Raw genomic sequence first — 16,071 nt, forward strand, 5'->3', positions numbered from 1 at the left:
GATCGTTCATTAGAGTATGCTGGTGAAGGTCCTCAGTCATCAAGGTCAGTCATTCCCAAACTGTTAAAAAACTATTTTAGTCTGAAGACGTTTCTCTTCCATCCAGGAAGATTTTTCAATCCAAAATGTCAGAAATAGCGTTTAGTTCCAGGTTTTATCCAGCAGCCCAACAAAGCCTGGTTTTAGTTTAGAAAACATGCAAATAGAAACAGACGTACGGGTCCCCCCCTTTGGAATGGGGGTCGCTTGGCTTCTTTGTTAGCCTGCAATGCCCCATACCTGTCTATGTCTCTGAAAGGGGGGTCGTTAGAGGGAATTACTGGTCTGGCTGAACAGGTGAGGTCTTCTGTTCTCCTGTAAAGGGGTGGAGCTGCGATGATAGCGGGAAGGAATCAACTCTATCGCTGCATTGGATGTTTTTGAAAGCTGAAATCTGAGTCCCCCCCCCTATGTTTAAGGTTGGCATCCTTCACACCCCTCTCAAACTGCCTATCCTCTCTGTCCACAATGTGAATATTCTTGAATTGAAAGCTATTTCTGACATCAGTTTTAAAATCAGTCATGAGAGCATTTTCTATCTAAGGGTCCAAACTGGTTAAAGTCAACAAATCTCGTTCAGTGAAGTGACGTTTTGACTGCAGTGGAAATAATATGAAACTTAATGAGAAAAGCAGAGAAGGTTAGCAATGTTCCCGGGATTGTTTAAACTACCAAAACCTTTAAACTTGGTAAATCAAGGTTCACTGCTCTGGATCCATGTGCCGAACTGGACGGGAGAGGGCGGTCTGCCGGACCCCGCCCATCGCCACAGGTTGGTGTACGACTCTAAAACCAGGAGAACCAGCATTCTATGCTGTAAGAATTAAATTATGAATATAAATGAAATATTTGATAGAAAAATGGCCTGTGTTCTGTAAGACCAGCTTCCCCAAAGTTAATACCTGCTTATTCCTTTAGTTTTGTACGAAAAATAAGCTTCAAACTACCTTAATGGGAGTTCAGTCATGTTCAAAACATTGGCATGTATGCATATATATACATACAGATATATACATATCTATGGATATGTATACCTGTGCTATATTTGCATGGAAAAATGATGGCGTAGCGACATCTAACTGAGCTGATTAGATCACACTAATCTTGAACACCATAAACAGACGGACGGAAATGATAGAAATTATACTTTGATTAGATGAGATTCCAAACTAGAAATGTGTTGAGAAGCAGCCTGCAGGCAGGATAAGGGTTCGAGGGCTGTAGATCCATGACTGAGCACCGAGGAGAGGGCCTTTAACAGCCTGCAACCAATTCTACCTGATATGCTGTAATTGGTGGTATTATCAAACCAGCCAATGCTTAATTAAAACACAGTCAAAGAATGGCTTTATTGAAAAAATAAATTTTCCAATTCTGAATCTCCTTGTGTCCGTTCTTAAAGATGGATTCATGCGACCAAACATCAACTTTTAAAATGTATTTTCTATTGTCCTTCCAGCTGCCGTTAAAAGTCATTGCTTTAATAATTAGCTGTTGAATGTTAATATTGTGGAGAAACAGGCAGGACCTTTGAACACGCATGGATCAGGCTGCAGGCTGGGTTCCATGTTGGTCAGGATGTCGGTCCCTGCAGGTCCTGGTCCACATTAAGCAAACCTGCAGGCTGCAAGGCTGCCCATCTGCATCTCTTCTTTTACTGCGTTCAAAAAGTGAACCAATAACATGAAGTGGAACAATATAAAATATGTTGCAACTACAGTTATGTCAATCAGATAAATCAGTACCCAGCCCTCGGACAGCTCCCGTTACCCAGCAGCCAGCCCAGCAGAGAGGCCGGACGCTGACAGCCATACAGGGTGCACACACCAACCGCTAAAACCAAAAACATCCAACTGATTAGACGGTTGTTCTAAAGCAGTAAATCACTTTCTGTTGCTAGTTAGCAGCAGAGAGTGAACAGATCGAACCTTAACATGTAGTTAACTTAGAGGACAACAGAGGAAGTAAACATTAGCAGCAATAGTAACAACAAGAGACAGATCTCTGATGTTCTGCTACATCTCCACCGTTTGTCTTAGAGACCAGAGAAGGTGGGATGTTCTACTGAGGGAGCAGAGGTCAGAGGGAGGAGAGCCAGCTGACCTGACCCTGTTCTTTATTATTCCTCCATAATTTATTATCATCTAGAGACTATTAATAGGAGGTTAACTGCAGCTCCAGACGAGCTTTGAATGTGGTGATGTCATCAGTACGCTGCTGTTCCAGGTGACCTTCAGATAATTGAGTCCATGCTCGTGTTGTAGTGAATTGAGAAACGGTCCAGGTTCTCTATCCACCTCTTTTTGTGATGTTTAATGGCGGTTGGCAAACAATTTAAAGTTTATTACCGCCACCTACTGGCAGGGATGGATTTAGGAAGTTTGGGGCCCTAGGCAAAGACAGGCAGGGGCCCCTCTGAATTAGGACTCATTATACAGATAGAGAAATGTTAATAGAATAGACAAAGGATTTTTATCAAAATCATAATGTGCATAAATAAGCAATAGTTGAATTAAACATACTGAGTTTTATGGGGCCCCTAGGAACGTGGGGCCCTAGGCAACTGTCGAGTAATGCCTAATGGTAAATAATCCCCCCCCCCCCCTCTACTGGTAGGGATTGTGGAACTAATTGAATATATTAGCAAATACTTTACTTTATATCAATAATGTCATAACCCAACATGTTATTAATCTTTGATGTTTTTCCATCTAAAAACTTTCTATTTTCTTAAATATCTTCTTTGAGTCGCTAAACTTTTCACTTCCTCAGTGATCCTGTTTTTCTCTTGTTCTTGCTCTTCATCCTCTTTCTGCTCTTCATCCTCTGGATCAGCGGATGACGTCACGGTTCTGGCTCCATCCAATCAGATTGCGGCTCTCTGCAGGCTGAAGCAGCGGCTGCAGGTGCGGGATCCGGAACCGGTCCTCCTTCCGAACCATGGAGCGCCTGGTTCTGATGCGTCAGTGAGCAGCTCACGATGATGTCCTCTTTCTACCACCCGACCAAGAAGGCGGAGATGGCGGCCATGACGGAGCCGCTGTGCCTGGAGCGAGGTAAGGCGGGGTGGGCCCTTCATCGGACATCGCTCTGACGTCATCAGGCCTGCTTTAGAGCGTCTGTTTGTGACGAAAAGCCGCCAGACTGCTGCTGTTGCTGGTCTCTGCAGGAGTCCTCAGCCTCACAGCCATAGGTCCATAGGTGGACCAGGTCCTGGTCCAGGTCCAGGTCCTGATCCAGGTCCTGGTCCTGGACCAGGATCGGGGCTCTGTGGTCATGGTGAAGCCCACCACTGACCGCAGTATGGAAAGCCGTTATGTTCAAAATTAAATAAAGAAATAAATACTGCTTTGCAGAGGCGTGCACAAATATTTTAGGGGCAGGGGCTCAGGTTGGAAAAAGGGCACCTTATAGGTGGCATGGAGCCGCCCACAGCGGAACGCCATCTGATGCTGAGGTTTAACGATCTTCCAGGTAGCAATGCCACATTAGTGGCAATTAAATCAACAACAATTTCAAATCCACCAACATATATAAACAAACCTAAAAAAAACAAAAAAAAACAATAGACTAGATTGAGATTTTTTTATATAACTTTCATTTATGTGAGAAAAAAACACATTTAAAAGGAACAAAGCAATGAAAAGATTAGGCTGTAAAACTAAAGCGCTTCTGGTTTTCATGTAATTGCTATCATAAGTCTTTAACATTGTAGGGAAATTATATTTAAATGTCAAATCATTCTGGCTTAAACATGTATATAAATGTCCTCTTTATCAGACCATATTGTCCCAAAATTTAGAAAATTTCTGTTCTAAAAAAAAATCCTGTCTTAAAATCTGTGTTTTTTCCGTTATCTTCTGCAGGCCAGTTAGTTCTACGTCAGCCTGAACACCTAAATTCGGCCAATCATATATCAACGGTCATCTGTCAATCAAATGTTTTCGGTCATAGCATCTTGATTCATGTGTCGCAGCTAATATACGCAACGGTTGAAATCAGAATCCTTTCCTTTCCCATTGAGTTGCGTCCCAGTGTTCACGGGGATGGACGTCTGTGTCTTCGGCAGGCGTAGAGCTAACAGAACTGGCAGTATGGCAATTTGCAGATTAACTAAGATTTACATTTAAAATATGAAAATAAACTATTATCTATTATCTTAGAACCTTATTAAAGTTATTTTTACGAATTGTGATAATTTGGCCTTTTGTTTGCTGTTAAATGAAATCTTAACCAGACTTCTGTCCTGTAAGTCAAATATAAATAACATCGATGAGATGCTTTAAATATTTCTATTTTCTAATTTAATCAAAGAGTTGCATTTTAAGCGGTTGCTTGTTGCCTGGTAGAGGCCATTAAAGATGAAGGTAAATACGCTTGGTTACCTGGACGCTTCAGCAGAGCGCGGCTCTATTGAGGTGGTGCTACACGTCTGGTGGTGCTAAATTAAAAAGATCTAGACTTTTAGTTTGATAGGATTTTTAAATTAGTAAAATGCTATTTGGGGTCAAAGTCTATAAAAACACAAAAAAATGATTTCAGGAGGAAACTTTTTTTTTTCCAGAGGGGAAAAGGGCAGGTGCTGTAGCGCCACCTAGTGTCTATGTGAGCATGTCCCTGCTGCTTTGACTGTCAATAAATATCCCCATTAAATAAAAAAAATGCTAAAATATTTTCATCTTATTTTCTTTTTTTTTCTATTTCAAGATTTTTTACTAATTCAAATATTTATTCATTACTTTATGCATTTTATTACTTATTTTATCATGGAGTATTACTTTGCGACACTTTTATTTTGTAAAGACGGGGGCAGGAGATGGGGACACCAAGAAAAGGGGAGGGGCTAGAACCCGGCTGTTCCAGTTTGTCTCTGAGACGGCCTGGACTGGGACCAGTTCAAGGTTTTTATCTTACTGGTAAATGTTGATTCCTCTCATGGCAGAGATGCTTCTGGGTGTTAATTAGTGAGCAGGGGACCCACCTGTCCACCTCACCCTGCCTCACCCTGCCTCGCCCCGCCCTGCCTTGCTTCACCCCGCCCCGCCTCGCCCCGCCCCAACTCGCCTCACCCCGCCCTGCCTTGCCTCACCCCGCCTCGCCCCGCCCTGCCTTGCTTCACCCCGCCTCGCCCCGCCCCAACTCGCCTCACCCCGCCCTGCCTTGCCTCACCCCGCCCCGCCTCGCCCCGCCCTGCCTTGCTTCACCCCCGCCCCGCCTCGCCCCGCCCCAACTCGCCTCACCCCTCCCTGCCTTGCTTCACCCAGCCTCACCCTGCCCCGACTCGCCTCACCCCGCCCTGCCTTGCTTCACCCAGCCTCGCCCTGCCATGTCTTGCCTCACCCCGCCCTGCCTTGCTTCACCCAGCCTCGCCCTGCCATGTCTTGCCTCAGCCTGCCCTGCATGAACAACCCAGCAATCCGCCGGTCGGACCCAGACCTGCCGGCCCGGACGGTGACCATGCGATCACAGCAGGACGGTTTATATCTATATAAAGATCTATCTTTTTAGATCTTATAACCAGGAGCATCACAGCTGGGTTTTGACCCACAGGTCCAGGTTGGCATCAGGGTTTTTGTTTCTGAAGGTTTGTTGCCAGTTTTTATGATGTTTTCCCTGAGAAACCCAGATGAGCTCACTCCAACCGTTGGACCTTCGTCACCTGAAGGGTGACCTCAGACTGAGGAGCAGGAAAGCAGGACGGGGCGGCGGTAACCTGCAGTAACCCAGGGTTGTGTTTCAGATGTGTGCAGGGTGATCGAACTGCTGGACCGGCTGCAGAGAACCGGGGAGCTGCCTCCTCCCAAGCTGCAGGCCCTGCAGAGAGTCCTGCAGAGCAAGTTCTGTGCCGCCATCAGGGAGGTACGCATGACCACGGTCCTAAAGATGCTCCGGTTCCTCCTGTATTCATGTTCTGACCTGGAAACGCCTCTCCATGTTTCTCCTCATCCATGAACACCTTGCTGTGATTTAGGGTCCGACCCACAAACCTGCACATCTAGTCCTCTTTCTAAACCAGTGATTCCCAACAGGGGGTACTCGTACCCCTAGGGGTCCACCAGTGAACTGCAAGGGATTCATAAAAATACTCTATTACTTTGGTAGTGAAATAAAATAGGGTTATAGGATGTGATCTGCTTTGTGAAGACCCAATTAAAAAATTAAACAAGCTTTATTTGACCAAAAAGTAGGTTATTCCTCTATGTTTGAGTTCACCTTCAGCTTTGACACAGTAGGTCAGGGATAAGCGGAGCATGGTCCGGATCCGGACCCAACCTGATTTAAAACATTTATAAATTACTGCATGTTGTCCGGCGACAGTGTCTAACTTGTGCCTCTTCTCCTGTTAATACGGTAAAGCCCTGGGGAGCGTCCGGCTCCAGGCTGCACGTGATCCAAATGAGCCAATGAGCTGTCAGTCTGGGTTGCTGCTGCTAGAGTCCTGCAACGGGTCGGGTACCCGCGGGTACCCGACGGGTGAAAAATACATTAATAAAAATAAACGGGTCGGGCGTCGGGCAGATATTTTTTTTAGTGCAGGCGGGTAGTTGGTTATTTTTTTTTTTATGCGTGTCTATTGTTATGGACATCAGAAATGTTATTTTAATCAGGCACTGTCTGGGGTCACCCTTGTTGTAGCTTAAAGCCCTGCTGGCAGTGTGGGCTTCCCTCCAAAAAGGCCACAGTCAGTGCATACACGTCTGCTGCAGTGTTAATGGCGCTGCTCTGCAGCGCAGCGTACTATAGCCTATTACTTGAAAGAAAGAAGAAGACCATGAGAAAAAGAGAGCAGAGAAAGTGTGGAGGAACTTTCCAGTTCACCAGATCATCCAGTCAGATCGATTCAAAGTTTTCTATCTAAGGAAAACCAGCTGATTGCATCGACTCATTGACTCTTCAGCAATCCCTCACACTAAGCATGCTTGTAGCGACAGTGGAGAGGAAAAACTCCCTTTGAACAGGAAGAAACCTCCAGCAGAACCAGGCTCAGTGTGAGCGGCCATCTGCTGAGGCCCACGGGGGTTCAAGGAGACAGAAGCAGACATAGAAAAAGAGAAACAGGACTACACTGGAAAACAGGCCAAGCTCCAACATCTAGAAACAAAGGTGTTGATGGCAGCAGCACAGCTGATATTTCTCTCCAGGATGGAGTCACAGCCAAACAGGAACAGACCAGAAAAAGCAGAGAGAGCAGAACGTTAGAGATTGAACTAATAGATTCTGCAGAGTGGGAGAATAGAGATAGAATGAAGCAGAATGATGAAAAAGGGGTCCCTATGTCCTCCAGCAGTCTAAGCCTATAGCAGCATAACTATAGAGATAGATCAGGATAACCTGAGCCACTCTAACTAGAAGCTTTATCAAAAAGGAAAGTTTTAAGCCTAGCCTTAAAAGTAGACAGGGTGTCTGCCTCACGGACTAAAACTGGTAGTTGGTTCCACAGGAGAGGAGCCTGAGAACTAAAAGATCTGCCTCCCATTCTACTTTTAGAAATTCTAGGAACCACTAGTAAACCTGCAGATTGAGAGCCAGAGCTGTTTCAGTGCTCTGATGAGCTCTAAAGCCAGACTGAAACTCTTCAAAAAGTTCATTATGGTGGAAGTGATCGCACACTTGTTTGGCAACTACTTTCTCAAGAATTTTAGATCAGAAAGGAAGATTGGATATAGGTCTATAATTGACCAAGTCATCTGGGTCAAGAGACGGTTTCTTAAGCAAAGGTTTAATTCCAGCAACCTTAAAAGCTTTAGGTACATATCCCTGTAACAGAGATAGATTAATCACATCTAGAATGGAGGAGGAGATCAAACGGAATACCTCCTTAAATAACCTGGTTGGAACTGGATCTAACATACAAGTTGAAGGCTTAGATGAAGACAATAATTTTGCTAATTCAGAGAGTTCAACTGGATCAAAGCAGTCTAAACCCGGTTCAGATTCCATGACTACCTCAGGTACAATCGCGGATAGAGGAGTGCTTATGATCTTATTTTTAATAAGATCAATCTTATTTATAAAGAATCCCATAAAATCATTGCTGCTAAGAGCAGGTGGAATGGACGGTTCAACAGAGCTATGGCTCTGGGTGAGTTTGGCAACTGGATTAAAAAGAAATCTAGGATTATTCTTATTCTCCTCTATTAATGAGGAGAAGTATGCTGCTCTTGCTTTACAAAGGGTCCTCTTATACAGCAGTAAACCATTTTTCCAGACTAGGAAGGACTCCCGCAGGCCTGTGGAGCGATATTTTCTCTCCAGTTTCCTAGCATTTTGTTTCAAAGTATGCAGCTCTGCATTAAACCAAGAAGCAAGCTTTCTATTTTTAATGGTTTTCATTTTCAAAGGATCTGCTTTGTCTAAGGCAATACGCAGAGAACTAGCAACCCCATCAACAAAATCATCAACCTGTGAAGGGGAATAAACTAAGCAAAAATAACAAACACTCAGTTCACTCAGTTGCTTGCTCAGTTGATTCTGATTCAGATTCAGGTGTTTTATAAAATATGAGAATCAGGAAATTGTCTATATACCAAACTGAAAGATTGTTGTTCTCTACTTCGGTGTTCTGTCAGATGAACATACCCAGTAAGACCAGCATACCCATAGTCAATACCCGTTTATCCCTTTAGTTTATCCCTTTAGTTTTGCACGAAAAACAGACTTTAAACTACCTCAAAGGGCAGGTATCCCTTTAGTCATGTACAACAAAACTATTTAATAACTTATTTTTTGATGTTTTTTGAAGCATATGGGGATCTGACCTTAACTTATTGTTTTTTGTACATGAATAAAGGGATACCTGTCTGTTGAGGGAGTTTAAAGTCTATTTTTCATTAAACACTAAAGGGATAAACGCAAACCTGACGTCTTGCATATTGGTATGCTGGTCTGACAGAACAGCTGCCTCCACCCGCTGGAGAGGCCACCCCGTCCCCAGCCAGTGATAGCCAGTGTTCGTGTTCTGAGGATGTTTGGGAGCCATCTTTGATGATATTATAAAAACGGGACATTAGGTTCTTCTTCTTCTAATGGGGATTTGTTGCCAGATCGTCTATAGAATTAAGAGTAGGTAAAGTTAGAGACTTCTGATTACCCAAGAGGACATTTCTGATTTGCATAAACTTTAAATGTTTAGTTGGAATGTCAAATTTCTGTTTGAAATTTTCAAAACTTACAATAATCCCTTTATCAAATGAATCTGAAATTCAATTCAATTCAATTCAGTTTATTTATATAGCGCCAAATTCACAACACATGTCATCTCAAGGCACTTTACAGTTCAACCAGATCATACAGTCAAATTGATACAAAGTTTTCTATCTAAGGAAAACCAGTTGATTGCATTGACTCATTGACTCAAATACAATCCCCCACACTAAGCATGCTTGTAGCGACAGTGGAGAGGAAAAACTCCCTTTTAACAGGAAGAAACCTCCAGCAGAACCAGGCTCAGTGTGAGCGGCCATCTGCCGAGGCCGACTGGGGTTCAAATTTTGCATAAACCTTTAGCATACCATGTTTTAAAGCCTATAGCCAATGTCACAATGCCCCAGATTGCGGAGGATTGGCATAGTGTTGGTACTCTGATAGTGTTAACAAATAAGCTTTAAGTAGTTTTTAATAACTCTGCGTTTCGTTTAGTATGGATATGCATTTAGGAATAAGGGACTGGAGTTTATATATTTTCTATATTTATGTCGTGATCTTGGCACTGATGACTGGCTTAATGGTTCATTCTATTCACCTGTCTAACTCCGCCCAGTTTCTCATTACTGTTCAGCTCATCCACCTGCTCCTGCCTCTATTTAAACAGCTTTCCCCAGTCATCAGTGCCAGATTATTTGGTAAGAGTCCTCTAGTGTAGCCTCTGTTATTCTGATTGCCTGATTCTGACTAGTTCTGCCTTTTGACCCTCGAGCCTTGAGGAACAACCATGAACCATGAAATATATACGTAAGGCTTTTTAAAAACACAATCTGCCATAGAAGCTGGAACACCCCCCCACTGTCTGGACCAGAACAGGCCAGCTGGTCCTGAGGATGGTTTCAATGCCTTAAAGATGAGCCCTTAAATATTCAGCTCCCCTTTATGTTGGGTCAGTCAAATAAAGGGTGTGAATACTTTAACTGCTTACTGTACCTCCCTGCAGCGTTCCTGCCGTTGACACTGAATGTCTTTCTTCTCTCAGGTGTATGAGCAGCTCTATGACACTCTGGATATTGTTGGAGGCCCAGAAGTCCGAGCTCAAGCAACAGCGAAGGTATTTTAGCGCCGGTTCTGCTCTCCGGGTCAACATGCTCACAGTGAGACTCTAACATCAGTCCATGATGAACGGATCCGGGTTATATTTGGATTACGCTCAGTGGAATCACTGGCTTTACTGTTTTCATTGTGTCCTTAGACGCCTTTATGCTGCTTTCACACCGGGGGCAGCAAAAGCAGCAAAATCGCGTCTGCTGCTTCATTTTTGCTGCTTGTACCAGTAAGTTCTGACGCGCGGCTGAAGCAGCTTTGCTGCTCTGCCTGCGCGGTCCAAAAGTGGCTCTGACGCGCGTTGGGCGGAGCTTCACTATCCTTTCTCTGCCTTGCAGCTATATTTGCTGTGATCAGTGGGAATAAAGTAGTTTTAATATGTTTTTAAGTGAGAAAATACACCTGAAAACGTAATCAGTGCAGTCAGTTCATCCAGATTACAATCCTGCCTTCCAATATTATTTCTGTCGGAGCCGCTCAGACCCCCACATACCAGCGGTGCGCCGACAGAAGGAATCCATTCATCAGCAGCCTCTGGCCGGGTCGCCTCCTCGCGGTTTACCGCGGCGGCTGGTAGGTGTTTTTCATCTAAATAATCCGATCTGCAGGCACCAGAATAATAAAAGCCAACATATTCTGCCGGCAGATGTATATATTTTAAGTTAATTATGCGTTAATAAACTGTTTAAGAGGAGTAATCAGAGCGGTCTGTGTCATCAGCGCTGTGTCTCTCTCCCAGCCAGCTCCCAGATCAGCTTCTCTGATTGGTTGACGCGGCGCGTCGAGCAGCAAAAATTCAATTTTTCCATCTCGAGCAGCAACGCGTTTGCGGCGCGTCACGCGCGTCAGATGCCAAAACGCGCCCGACGCGCTGCTTCAGCTGCTCAGACGCGCTGCGCTTGCTGCTCGAAACGCGCCGCGGGACCTTTTGCTGCGCCTTGACGCGCGTCAACCATTGACTTTGCATGTAAACTCGCTGCTTCTGTCGCGCCAGCTGCCCCCGGTGTGAACGCAGCATTAGAAGTGTCATGTGACTTAGACCTTTCTAACTTGAAGGGACTTGAGATGTCAAACAATCAACAGCAGGTTTCAGTGTTGCTGAGGCGCCCGCTGTCGTTACCAGATCTGCGGGGCCCTCTGCGCCTGCCAGAGACTCTATATGATCGCCTGAATGTTTCCACAATGACGTAAGACATTACGTTTCGTCTGGACGAAGCTAACATAAAGCAGCGTGTGCCGAGTCAGGAGCAGCGAATGATCGAAGAAGTTTTACAGCAGCGGCTGCTGGAGTTTTCTCCAGGGGGGGCTAAAATTTAAAATAGATGTATACCTAAAACCAATCAAATGTATGCTAAGTTATCACACCAAAATATTTTTATGAATGCCAACAAACAATCTGGCCCTTCTGAGGCTGTGAAGGTAAATCTGTGTTTTGGTCCAATATTGAGTCACAAACCTAATAAAATTATGAACCAATTTAATAATGGAGAATCTATTAGTCAGCTTTATATCTTTAATCTATAAAAACTATTTATTTTCTGAGAATGTCTTTATTTAAGATCAACTATGCAAGTTAAACATGTAGAAAAAGTAGACTAGATTCTATTATTTTCCATGTGAATCCCAGATTGTTCATTCTTCTTTGCCTTTTCTAAAAACTGCTTTAAATCAGTCCTAGCTGCCTTTATCCAGGCTGGATCAGATTCTGACCTTTGGAAAGAAGGCAGGATAAAGTGTTAGCTTTTAACTTTGACTTATGCTGGAACCAGCTCCTGGTAAAAGTCCGGTTGTAGGATTTAGCCTTATCCTCGGTTCGCTGCGTTAAATGTATTTGGGTCTTTTCGGGTCCCGGCTCCTTTACATGGATGTTTTCCACCATCGTCCTTCTAGTGAAAGGATAACTCAGTACAGATCGCACTGAATTGTGTGAAAGCTGCTCTTCAAGTTCAGCTGTCGTCGCCATAACCTCCACCTCACTGCCTGACTGACCTCTAGCTCCATCACCTGTATCACTGTAGCAGGGGACACAACTCCAGGAGCTCAAAGCCATTCATTTCAGTGATGCTGATTGGCCAAATATTTATTCATTTTCCCATTAAGGCGGGCACACACTGGGCGATTTTTTCAATCGTTGCACGCAGCTACAGCTCAGACTGTACGACCAAACCGCAGGGTTTAAACGTTCCCAGCTCACCATGTTTGTTCTCACACTGCGACCCGACGCTCTGATGCGATCTACCTGCTCACACTGTACGTCTAAAAACCAGGTGGGACTCAGCTCCGCAGTGAGATGGCGCTACTGGGACTCGTCTATCCAGAAGCCAAACCAGTAGAAGAGGAACATGAGGCTCACTAGAGTGAAACGCGCCAGCCGCCACTGAAGTTTCATCTGATGGAAAACAAAACTAAAAAGATTTATTGTTGGTGAACTAAGTTATCGCTTGAGCATGGTATAAAGGCTACAACGCTTTCCAGGCGCAGGGCTCATAGCTAGCAGGTTAGCCTTTAGCCTATGGATCAAATGCAGCACAGAGATCTAACAGGACTAGTTCAGATACAAGTCCTTTATCAGACAAAGTGTCCAAGATTAAATCCAAGTTAATTGTTTTAGTGGCAGAGATGGAAACACCAGAGGAAATAAGCAAACATGCCTCCATAAACTGCTATGCCGATGCAAACTCAAGACTTGCAAAAAATGACTCGTGAACATGTCAGGAACTGAGAGTCCTTTTTAATAACTGATAGGTTGTTTCAGCATCAGCAGGTTCACCTCAGGGTTGGGTTTTATCTCCTCTTCTTTATGTTTTGTACATAAATGAATATAAAAGCGTTTTGAACACAGTTGCGTTGTTAACGGGTCAGAATCAGAACATGGGGCAGAACTCCAATTTCTTTGATTAAAATGTCAAAAAACAAAACAATGAATGTTTGATTTTAGCTGTAGGAAGGATCTAACCACTGGGAGCTTAATTCATGGTGACGGTGTCCAGCTCATAGGCGTTTTTAGCCTATTTTTTGGGCTGCTGAGGAACCCCTAATCTGAATCAAAGCACCCCTAAAATATGACTTGTTTGATTGTAAAAACTATACAGTATTTGGTTATTTAACCCCTTCAGTTATCCTCAGGGGTCAGTTTCACCAAGCAGGTTTACTGAAAACTCTAAAGGCCAATTTATGCTTCTGACGCAAAGCCTCTGCGACCCTCAAATCTGTCTCTGTCCCTCAAAAATGCTTGTAGCGACAGTGGAGAGGAAAAGCTCCCTTTGAACAGGAAGAAACCTCCAGCAGAACCAGGCTCAGTGTGAGCGGCCATCTGCTGAGGCCCACTGGGGTTCAAGGAGACTGATAGAAGCAAGCAGGGAGAGATGCATCTGAGCAGGCAGGGAGGAGGAAGATGCAGGATATGTCGGCATCATGATGGCTATGAGGCAATTATTAAACATATCGGTCCTATTTTAACAACTGATCTGTATTTCTATCTAGTGGCTGTCTGTGTTGTTGTGGGTTTTGTTAGGAGGTGTTTGTTTGGTCATGTGACTAAAGCGGATCTTCACCACCTGATCCGTCTGAGGTCGTCCTCCACTGTAGTCATGGCTACCATCTTGGTCTCCTCCTTCAGTCACTCTTCTTTATACTCTGGTCACACTTTAGGTCTCCATCCGTGTGAGACTCACCCCCAGAATCCACATCCTCCATCAGTCCCCGCCCACGTACGTCAGGGGGTGTACTTGTCTGTCATGTTGATCAATGGGAGCTGTTCCACCGCTGCCCCTCTGCACGTCACCGTCCACCTACGTCTTCTGCGTCCGTCAAAATACGGAGCAGAGCTATTTCTAGTCACCGGGGGGGTGACAGAGGATGTGGGATCTGGGGGTCAGTCAGTTCAGAAGCTACTGTGTGACTGCAGCAGACAGTCAAAGCTCATCTCTGTTCTCACCTTCTCAGGCAACAGTGGCAGCCTTCGCAGCCAGCGAGGGTCACGCCCACCCGAGGGTGGTGGAGCTTCCCAAAACCGAGGAGGGCCTTGGCTTTAACATCATGGGTGGGAAGGAGCAGAACTCCCCCATATACATCTCCAGAGTTATCCCTGGGGGGGTGGCCGATCGCCAAGGAGGGCTGAAGAGAGGAGACCAGCTGCTGTCAGTCAACGGAGTGGTAAGACCTTAATAAGAGACCCTCGCCCCCCCATCCCCCTGGAAGTCTGTAACAGTGCGGTGTCTGCAGAGCGTGGAGGCAGAGCAACATGAAAAGGCAGTGGAGCTGCTGAAAGCCGCCCAGGGCTCGGTGAAGCTGGTGGTCCGCTACACCCCCAAGGTCCTGGAGGAGATGGAGGCTCGCTTTGAGAAGATGAGGAGCGCCAGGAGACGACAGCAGCACAACAGCTACTCGTGAGACTTCTTGTTAGTCTGCTTTTCACATGTTTGGTTAGCATGTCAGAGGATGGAGACGTATTTCACACGAAGAGTGTCTAACAGCTCCAGACAGGAGGGAGGACAGGCTCCTTACAGCTGTGTTAAGCATGGTGGTGGAGGGATCATGATTTGGGCTTCAATAGTAACTGCCTGGAAACTCAATCCTTTGTTTTTTCTGTGTCTCTTTTTGCAGATCTCTGGAGTCCAGAGGCTAACCGCTCCAGTACCTCTGCACACCTCATCATTCCACCTTCCTGACTCTTCTCTCCTTGTGGGAGGAGCTTATGGGAATGAAAGAACCCCCAGCGTAGCCTGTTACCTGAAGCCAATGCTAAAGATTCGGGTTTTTCTCTCCTGCTCCTCCGTATCACTCCAAACACCGAGTACTTTTGCTGTAAACTTCTGGCTCTAATGCTGATCCTCTGATTCTATCTCTGTGTTCCTCCAATGCTGGGGGGGCGGGACCAGTTCCTGGGGGGCTTCTATCCTGCAACTTTTAGACGTGGCTTTGGTTCAACACACCTGAATCAATTCATTAAATGATTGAGAGGAAGATGGAGGAACTGACTGAATACTGAGGAGGAAACTTAGGTGTGTTGGACCAAGGATGGATCTAAACGTTGCAGGGAACCCCCCCCCCCAGGAAGTGGAACTGCCCACCCCACCTCTGTGTAGCTTCAAGCCAGTCTCAGTATCCTCAGTCTGCTCCTGGCCTTGTTGGCAGAGGAAAGGTTTCCACTTGTTCCTCAGAGATGTTAGCTACAGGGCTAACGCTCCATTCCCGCGGCTGGTTGGTGTTACTGAACGGCTGGAGTTTATTTTGTTAGTGTTTAATGTGATGTCATATCCTCTCCCAGAATAAATCCTAAGTGTTCCTGCTTTATCTCTGCAGCTTTCCTGTGTACCCTGCTTCCACCAGGCTTGGTCGCAGCGAAGTTAGAACTTGTTACGAGTGGTGAGGTCATAACAGGAGCAAAGAGCAGGAGCAGCATGGAGGACAGGCGAAGCAAAGCATGTAGAGAACAAGGAGAACACAAAGGGAGAAATCAGAAATAAATGATAAAACCAGTGAGCTGATATACCTGAGGAGAGTTCATTGGACCAGCTGCCAAGCAGCAGAAATGCTGAAGCTAATGCCACAAAATTGTGTCAAAAATCTGGACGTCCAGCTAGCCGGTGTAGGTTCCAGATCTGCTCGGGGCCCCGCCCCTTATGATGTCATCCTATGGCAACTCCACTCGGACAAACTGTATTGTACCCGTTTCTGCAGTCTTAACATATTATTCTCCATATTTGCCCATATTTTATGTTTCACTGGCGATCTAAAGTCGCTGAAAGTAGAAAACAATGATTGTCAGTCTGGAAGGAA

The 16,071-nt window shown here is 45.1% G+C and overlaps 1 protein-coding gene across 2 annotated transcripts; it reads left to right on the forward strand.

Moving 5' to 3' along the window:
- Window positions 1-2,894: 2,894 nt before the first annotated feature.
- On the forward strand, window positions 2,895-15,585 carry lin7b (lin-7 homolog B (C. elegans)). 2 transcript variants are annotated; one of them, XM_038277833.1, is made up of 6 exons: window positions 2,895-3,095; window positions 5,780-5,898; window positions 10,226-10,297; window positions 14,236-14,445; window positions 14,515-14,690; window positions 14,896-15,585. In XM_038277833.1, exons 1-5 carry the CDS (start codon window positions 3,020-3,022, stop codon window positions 14,680-14,682), a joined length of 645 nt encoding a protein of 214 aa, XP_038133761.1. In that variant the 5' UTR covers window positions 2,895-3,019; the 3' UTR covers window positions 14,683-14,690; window positions 14,896-15,585. The 2 variants fall into 2 exon arrangements, with proteins under 2 accessions (XP_038133761.1, XP_038133753.1); XM_038277825.1 differs by having other exon boundaries at window positions 2,896-3,095; window positions 14,515-14,678.
- The last annotated feature ends 486 nt before the right edge of the window (window positions 15,586-16,071 follow it).

Source organism: Cyprinodon tularosa, unplaced genomic scaffold, assembly GCF_016077235.1.
Source record: "Cyprinodon tularosa strain WSP-4 unplaced genomic scaffold, ASM1607723v1 ctg1010, whole genome shotgun sequence".
Classification (NCBI taxonomy): domain Eukaryota; kingdom Metazoa; phylum Chordata; class Actinopteri; order Cyprinodontiformes; family Cyprinodontidae; genus Cyprinodon; species Cyprinodon tularosa.

Bases quoted from the DNA above. Each gene is read 5' to 3' on its own strand.
- lin7b (XM_038277825.1), top strand. From the start codon at position 3,020: ATGATGTCCTCTTTCTACCACCCGACCAAGAAGGCGGAGATGGCGGCC. The intron at 3,096-5,779 runs GTAAGGCGGGGT...GTTGTGTTTCAG, and splicing joins GCCGCTGTGCCTGGAGCGAG to ATGTGTGCAGGGTGATCGAA. The intron at 14,679-14,895 runs GTGAGACTTCTT...CTCTTTTTGCAG, and splicing joins CAGCAGCACAACAGCTACTC to ATCTCTGGAGTCCAGAGGCT.